The sequence below is a fragment of the Saccoglossus kowalevskii genome, chromosome 16 (assembly GCF_978046115.1).
Source record: "Saccoglossus kowalevskii chromosome 16, keSacKowa6.1, whole genome shotgun sequence".
NCBI lineage: Eukaryota > Metazoa > Hemichordata > Enteropneusta > Harrimaniidae > Saccoglossus > Saccoglossus kowalevskii.
In genome coordinates this window covers 34,757,760-34,766,905 of record NC_140656.1, presented here as the reverse complement: position 1 = coordinate 34,766,905, position 9,146 = coordinate 34,757,760, and the positions used below count along the sequence as shown (strand labels likewise).

The window sequence follows — 9,146 nt, the reverse complement described above, 5'->3', positions numbered from 1 at the left end:
ACGCCAGAAACAGTAACAGAATTCTCCAGGTAATCCAATCACGCAGCAATAATGACAATTGCTTGCCGCAAACGTATTTCCCGCAAATACGATTATCTCGGAAATCACTTGCCTTAATTACCTACTACTTATGTTGTTAAATTACTTATCAACATGTCGGTAGATAAAAGGTTAAAACAATATAATCATCGGTGAAATTAATTTTAACCTACTTAAATGCTGTCACGGACAGCGTAATCTATTGAAATGATGAGCGAAAAACTGTAGGATCAGTTGCCCGACTGAAACAGGTTACGTTGCACTTAGTGGTAGATTGGTTTACAAACATACAAATAGTGCATTGTTTTGCAGTGGGACAGAACACGTGGCTACTTTGCCCAACTACTATGGAAGTCTGCAGGTCCTGGTAAGTACAATCGTATTTTGTGTTTGATTTCGCCTCTTCTTACAACAAATTTACTTTCTCTTGTTCAGAATGATAAAATAATGTATTGATAGCTGAAGGTTAATTCCATTAGAACATGAAATGACGCGTTTATTTTAAACAGCTCGCTTCATTACCCCAGGTTACCCCAACCAACCCAGTTTACCCCAACCAACCCAGTTTACCCAAACCAACCCAGTTTACCCAAACCAACCCAGTTTACCCCAACCAACCCAGTTTACCCCAACCAACCTAACTTTGTTTAGAGGACGATATACATTGACTGTTTTCCATCACAACTTATTGAAAATCGAATTGCTATCGATCAGTTTAGAGGTGGAATAAATCGACCCATGCCTGGCAACCATTGTTACCAGGGTTGTTATAACAAAAATGTCTATGCTCAAGGTAGAGATGCAGGTAGGGAGACTATATTTCTAATTGGCTCTAATTACTGTAATTACATGAGTAAAATATACTTTTACCCATCAAGTTATAATTCACCCAATCTACATATATATGGGTATTTTATCACCCCCAATATTGATTGGATTCATTTTGAAATACATATACTGTACTTAAGTATGGCATTATAATTTATAATGGTCCACGGTGATATATCTAACTATGTCATTACCCACATCCTGTAAACATGACGCATTGCCATGACTGTGGCGTTTAATCTAGTATGTATCTGACATTACATTTTGAAAAAGCATAAATTAATTTGTGGTCACTGAACAATCTATTTAGGGTCACTGATAAAGCAATTTAGGTTCACTGATAAACCATGACAGGATGTTACATTGTTACATGACAGGATGTTATATTGTTACATGAGAGAATGTTACATTGTTACATGAGAGAATGTTACATTGTTACATGACAGGATGTTACATTGTTACATGAGAGAATGTTACATTGTTACATGACAGGATGTTACATTGTTACATGACAGTATGTTGCATTGTTAGATGACAGAATGTTTCATTGTTACACGAGAGTATGTTGTATTTTTACATGACAGGATGTTACATAACATTGTTACATGACAGTATGCATTGATACATGACAGAATGTTACATTGTTGCATGACAGAATGTTGTATTGTTACATGACAGTAAGTTGTATTGTTACATGACACGATGTTACATGACAGTATGCATTGTTACATGGCAGGATGTTACATTGTTACATGACAGAATGTTACATTGTTGCATGACAGAATGTTGTATTGTTACATGACAGTAAGTTGTATTGTTACATGACACGATGTTACATGACAGTATGCATTGTTACATGACAGAATGTTACATTGTTACATGACAGGATGTTACATTGTTACATGACAGGATGTTACATTGTTACATGACAATGTTACATTGTTACATAACAGGATGTTACATTGTAATATGGCAGAATGTTACATGAGAGTATGTTACATTGTTATATGACAGTAAGTTACATTGTGTTATGACAGGATGTTACATTCAATGTTGGTGCTTTTGTTGTTTAGGGATAATATCTGGCGACAGAGTCTTAGGTGACATTTTTCAGTGTGTGGTCCCATTGTTGTATGTTTATATGTATTCTCCATATTTCTGAGCCATATAATAGTATTGGTTGTTGTATTGCATCAAATAGTTTGGTCTTCAATCTGATGTTGTTCTTGTTTTTTGGGTAGATTGTTGAGAGATTCCATTCTGCTTTTTTTGCTTTATCTGCCAGTATTTGTGTTGTTTTTGTCCAGATTTTGACATTGATAGCAGGGCTATATCATCAGCATACATCAGATTTGATATAGCTTTATTGTGGAGTTTTAGCATATCTTCAAACAGACTGAATTCTCAGCAACTCCCAATAACGTGTGTTACACATGTTTTTTTTTATATATCAATGATCTTCCAAATTTAATTGAATTTTTTAATCTTAGGTTGTTTGCAAATTTGTTTCATACAATATCATCAGGCGTTGATAAAATCAATATTTTGCTAAGGCTGCATCACTTTGTCCCCAGGCACACTCCCTTACTTCTTCACACTTAGTAATACAATGAATCAGGTTCCACTGAAATACGGTTTAGAAATCTGGGAAAATACATATTGTTAACATTGGAAAAGTATTTTAACTACGCAGAAAATGACGACTTTGGGATTCACCAATTCCTCTTTTCTAATTTCATACAACACTCGACAGAAAAATGGGGGGGGGGGGCTAGCTGTGTCAAAAATGAACACTTCAATGGGGAAATTTGCAATAACGTGTGCTGGCCATATACTTTGGAATAATTTTGCAGATTCCTTAAGAGCAGAAAACAAGAACAAATTCAAAATCTCACTTTCTTCCCAAGATAGTACTTAATGGCGTTCTTGCATTTCATCTCATTACTTTTATAGTACTATTCTTCCTTTGTTTTGTATTTATTTGTTCTAATATCTTTCAGTACTACTACTTATTTAATTCTTGTTTATTATTAGATAATTGTTATTAATATATTTAGATATAAAGATTATTAATACATAAAGCTTCCGATGAGTGAGGTATTTGTACCTTACAAAACAGTGCTGTAGATTTTCAATATTTCTGTAGTTATGTCTTAATTCCACTATCATTGTATGTTTATATACATTCTCTTAGATCAACAGGAACGTGCCGAATGATGCCCCAACATTTTGGCAGGAAAATATAGTGTTCAAGGGGGTTACATGAACCCAACGCAAAGATTCTAACCAGGTGAAAAAATACACGTGATAACTAGCTGCAATCTAATTGTCAATAGGCGAGTATACATTGTTTAATTCATTTCTTGAAATGGGAAACACAGGGGGAACCCATTTATATAATTATTATATTATTGAGTCATATGTAATAAAAAATGAAAGTTTGAGTTTACAAGACCACCCAGTACTTTTAAACAAGGATACTGCTATTTAAATAATGAACAAATATTAAATAGAGATAGAGATATGACGTTCTAAGGCATTATGATGGCCATTTTGGATTTATGCAAATTATATATACTAGAGGGCGATACGAGATGTATACTTTTCAATAGATTTCATCAAAACATTTTGTACAGACTCCAAATAAACGATCAGATCCAACCTCTATTTGAATTTGAATTTAGCTTGTCAGCAAAATCAAGAAATGGATATCCTCACCTAACTGTATATCAAATCTGTTTGCCAAATGTGATGTCAACAAAAAAGTATTTCAGATTGATGGTTCTAAATACCCGACAATAGTAGTAAAATCAAAGAAAGCTTAGAAAGAACTTCCATGTGCTGAGAGTATTAGAGTCATAGTAAAAATTAATTCAAAATTACTTGTACTTGAGATATTGATGGAAAAGTTGAAGACTAATTATGCAATTCAGAAAATTAAAATGAACAGATTTGAGTGTAAAACTAAGAAGGTAATTAATATGTACGGATATTACCCTAAAAACCACCAGGTCTTTGCAGTGTCCTATGACATCTAGACACCAAGTTTCATTGAAATTTGATGATTAGAAGTTTAGATATTAGTGGAAAAGCCGAAAATGCAAATTAGGTAATTAATATGTACAGATTTTCACCCAAAACTAATCAAAACCTGGCATTAGTTCAGAGCATCTATGAACCAAGTTTCATCAAAATCCAATGAGTGGTTCTTTGATATCAGTGGAACAGTCATGGAACAGCTAAAAATGAGCTAATTATCATGCAAATTAATTAATATGCATAGATTTCAACCAAAACCTAATCAAATCTGTGCATTGGCCCAGAACATCTATGCACCAAGTTTCATAAAAAACCTATGTATGGTTCTTGAGATATCAGTGGAACAGACACACACACACACAGACAGACACACTAACTGTAAAGACTCCCATTGTGTGCTTCTTCACGGGAGTCAATTAGATGTAATAAACCAACTTTATCTTTAATCATATATCTAATCCATGTTTATTGTTGTTTTTCTAGACTATGTTGATCGACCAATTGGAAGATAGCACAAAGCGTCAATCACGCTGTGATACCACAGTGTCAGTCATCTTCGCTCTCCTTTCAGGAATCAGCCATGCCACCTGTGGCATGTTTACAATTGTAGTAATAGCTCATGGCATTGGAGAATTTCAAATTATCTTCATCTCCCATCTGTGCATATCAGTTACTATGGCAATTGTTATTGCTATTCAGAAGCAGAATGTACTGACTTTTGACGAGAGAACCGATCTACTGCTGTTTACAAACAGTGTTATTTTATTTGTTGGTGACACATGTTATGTGTACTCAGTTAATTGGGCATCCCTTGGCAATACAACTGTGATCATTAATGCCACTATGCCCATCATGACAGCACTCATTGGATATGCCTTCCTTAATGAGCAATGGAAACCACACGAGGTACTGTGTACACTTATTAACATCAATGGAGTTTTATTAATAGCTTTTCCAATGTTCATATTTGGGAAACATTCCACGAACAAGGACTATCCAAATTATAGACCACCAAAATATGAGAAGACTGCATACGTTCTGGCCCTTATAACAGCAATATGTTATTCTGTTTCACCAGTTATTGTTCGAACCATCAACAGCACAGTTAAGGTTCCTGTGGTGATTTTTTATCAAACATGCATAGGTGTATATTTAAGCATTGTCTTAATGTATATTGTAAATACTCCTGTCTGGATAGTGGACATCCAGACTGGGGCTTGCATATTTGCAGTTGTAGTTTTCGATTTAGCAGAGTTGTCACTGTTTTTAAACAGTCTCGTTTGTGAGAAGGCATCAATCGTTGTTCTACTGTCTAATATTGAACTTGTCATGTCTTATATCTTTGATTACTTTATTCTTCACAGAACAATCTTTATAGAAGAGATTGCTGGTGCTGCCATGGTAATGGCAAGTTCTGTTTTAATTGCAGTACTCGCATGCCAGAACTCAAAAGCAATACCGGAATCCAATGAACAAACAAGTACTATGTATATTTTAAAGTAAACTGTTTATTGTTGAGAACTCTGGTGAAATAAACAGAACAATATTGATTGCTTACTAATCCATGTGTTTATACATACAAATATTTAAATGTTTATTGCGTCACACCAATTACTATCACTATTTGTTTAAGTTAGATATTTGTCGTAGACAAAGTGGGTCTTACTACTGCAGGCTATTTTAATGGTATTAGCTACTAAGTGCAGGGCACCACAAAGAATTATGTTTTTTCTCTTTTTAGTAGAAGACACAGGTTAGAAATTTGGGTGCTACTAGTATGCTTAGTAAACATTTTCATTATAGTGTCATTTATTTATTTGTTTGGAAGCTGTGTGGCTGTACATTCACTAGTTTCAGCAACCCATTCAGATGTTAAGATGCTTAACACAATGTTTTGAAGTTCCAGCACATCAATGCTCAGACTATCAACGATATATTTGTAAGGATGACCTGCATCATGTGTGTAATTCCTGTGGTTCCCAAGTGTGAGTATTTATCCCATTGTGAAATTTCGCTCTCGGAGAGGTTATTACTACATCACTTGCCAACCTCTGAGTCGATCAGATCAGAAGTAGTCACTATCATTGCAGGTGAAGATGTTATTACTACATCACTTGCCAATCTCCGAGACGATCAGATCATACAAGTGTGAAAGAACCAGCTTCTGAGCATCTCCTTTTACTGTCAAGATCTATACTGCTTTGCCTTACATTAAGTTCATCATCAGTTTCACCACCCTCTTTCCCCCCATGGATCATGGAATTATAAGTTTCACGCATATTGAAGGACATAGTTTCCATATACATATATGTCTCACCTTATATAGGTGTCGTTTAATATCACAATCAAGTCTTGCAGTCAAATTCTGTGCACCATGCAGTGTATTTGTCAAGAATATCCCAGCACATATCAAAGCTTGTCTGCTTATTTGTTGCCATGGTGTGTCATTGGTTGATCAGCCTAAGGAAGTCTCTAGCAATACTGTAAAACATGTTGAAATAGCTGCATACTTTTATAAAATTTGACTATGCATTAATTATCAGAATCTTAATTTTGCTACTATCTTATTGTGAAAATATACTTTCTAATATATTAGCTACATCCTGAATTAGCACAATTACAGATTAGCAAAAAAGACTTCAACTTCCAGATCAAGAAGTCACCCAGAAATAGTCACTACCATTGCAGGTGAAGCGATGTGTTGGTCCAACGGGAGTAAATTGATTCAACTTTGCTAGAAATGACTTGTAATTAGTTCTCCTAGCTGACCCGATCAAGTTAAAATAATAACATATCAATGCAGAATTTGGCAAGAAATTACTAGCCAGCTACAGTAGTTTTTCAATTTCTTTCTACATGTGCTATATTAATCTTAATATTCCTTAATGATTAATACAACATGAATTGTATAAAAGTCTCCAAAAAATAATAGTACATATCTAAGCCAAATTTGGCAAGAAAATTATTATCCAGCTAGTTTCTCAATTAATATTACATGTACTGTATTAACCTCCATGTTCCTTGGGAAATCGGATGAAGAGTTATTGTAACCACAAGAAGAGAATATTAACTGAAATTCAACAATTATTAAAAAAATACATAGAACACGTATGTCCCACTGCATGCTGGAGGGACATCCCCCATTGTCTCGACTGCAGGGTACCATTGCCCAGGTGACCGAATGTCCCACTGCATGCTGGAGGGACATCCCCCATTGTCTCGACTGCAGGGTACCATTGCCCAGGTGACCGTATGTCCCACTGCATGCTGGAGGGACATCCCCCATTGTCTCGACTGCAGGGTACCATTGCCCAGGTGACCGAATGTCTTAATGCATGCTGACATCGCCACAAACATTGAGCTGTACAAACAGGTAGCAAAATATTTGACATGTTCATGATAAATATTGCATTTTCCTTGAATTTTGTTTCCATAACTTTCTTTTCTTGACTAAATTCAATAGTATCACCAATGCTGCCGGGGTCATGCCTGGAATACGACTTGCTGCTCCGATCTGCAAGAGAGATGACCATCAGAATACACTTTGGCTTAAATTTTTATAACTGAACTTTCTTGTCGATACTACCATATAGAATACTAATAACTTACTGTGGATGGTCTCACTTGACTTAGCTTCTCTCTGACTTCCTTAGATACATTAATACTAGTAAAAAAAAATCAATTTACTATAATGCAAACTACTAGCAATATTGATGTTCATGACGATACCACCAAGATCACTTACAAGTTCAATTTTAGTATTTCATCTAAAGTTTGTACGGTATAAGCAATTCAATTCTTTACTCAATATGTACAAAAGCTGCACTGATTGGGACATTTACCAACTATGAAATACATATGTGAGAATTTCACCATGACTTGTAAATGTTAATGGATTACAATGATGGGGGGATTAGGGATATTCCCCACTAAGTACAATGAATATATTGCAAGTTGTTTTTTATTTTCACATCGGGAAAGGCAATTCTAAATGTGATCAACTCAAGAAAAGCTATGACTTTTTCCATTGTTTCCTCAGGTACAAAAATGACATAATTAATAAAAATGACATAATTAATAAAAATGACATAATTAATAAAAATGACATAATTAATAAAAATGACATAATTAATAAAAAAAAGCCAAATTTCTGTGAAGCTTTTTTTCTACAATGAAGTGTATAGAGATATGTGTCTCTGTTTTGTTGTTTATTGTTACCCTAACTACTTGAGTTGTGTCTAATAATTGTATAGAGATATGCGTCTCTGTTTTGTTGTTTATTGTTACCCTAACTACTTGAGTTGTGTCTAATAATTGTATAGAGATATGCGTCTCTGTTTTGTTGTTTATTGTTACCCTAACTACTTGAGTTGTGTCTAATAATTGTATAGAGATATGCGTCTCTGTTTTGTTGTTTATTGTTACCCTAACTACTTGAGTTGTGTCTAATAATTGTATAGAGATATGCGTCTCTGTTTTGTTGTTTATTGTTACCCTAACTACTTGAGTTGTGTCTAATAATTGTATATATATTTTATAAGCAAATGTTAGCACAATACAATATAAACAGCTGTTTGTAGGACCTTGTGTTTTACTGTCAAATCCCATACCTATCATAATCCACATCAGTAGGTAGCATCAATTCTTCATCCTGTTTAATTGCTTCTATATCAGAATTTATCTGCCACATTACTGGTGCATAGATACCTATAATTTATGAAATATTTGCAAACATTAGGCTTACTGCCATGCATATACAGGATATATAACATCAGATAATCCATCATACTAATCCATTATACTAATCCATCAGATAATCCATCATACTAATCCATCAGATAATCCATCATACTAATCCATCAGATAATCCATCATACTAATCCATCAGATAATCCATCATACTAATTCATCAGATAATCCATCATACTAATCCATCAGATAATCCATCATACTAATCCATCAGATAATCCATCATACTAATCCATCATACTAATCCATAGTGTAATATCATGAACATAATGCAGGAAGAATATTCATACAGTCGATAATATGACATGGTACTATAATGAGTACAGTTATTGCTATGTAAGCAGACATCACAGTAAACTGTAGATACTTGCCTTCAATTTTTAGTCTGGTTGCAATTTCCACATCATGAGCCAGATGTTTAAACTCTGGACAAGCTTGGGATAACTTATAAATAGTTACTTTATCATAGTTCAATATATCAAAAGCACTGT

The 9,146-nt window shown here is 34.3% G+C and overlaps 1 protein-coding gene across 1 annotated transcript in view; it reads right to left on the bottom strand.

Moving 5' to 3' along the window:
- Positions 1-5,394: 5,394 nt before the first annotated feature.
- LOC102801360 (5-taurinomethyluridine-[tRNA] synthase subunit MTO1, mitochondrial-like) overlaps positions 5,395-9,146 on the bottom strand; it is an 82,571-nt gene continuing 78,819 nt past the window's right edge. The window contains exons 14-17 of the mRNA XM_085491415.1: positions 9,027-9,142; positions 8,517-8,613; positions 7,516-7,570; positions 5,395-7,420 (exon numbers count right to left, since the gene is read on the bottom strand). Coding sequence (XP_085347541.1) covers positions 7,301-7,420; positions 7,516-7,570; positions 8,517-8,613; positions 9,027-9,142 — 388 coding nt within the window. The 3' untranslated portion in view covers positions 5,395-7,300. The remainder of the gene's footprint in view (positions 7,421-7,515; positions 7,571-8,516; positions 8,614-9,026; positions 9,143-9,146) is intronic.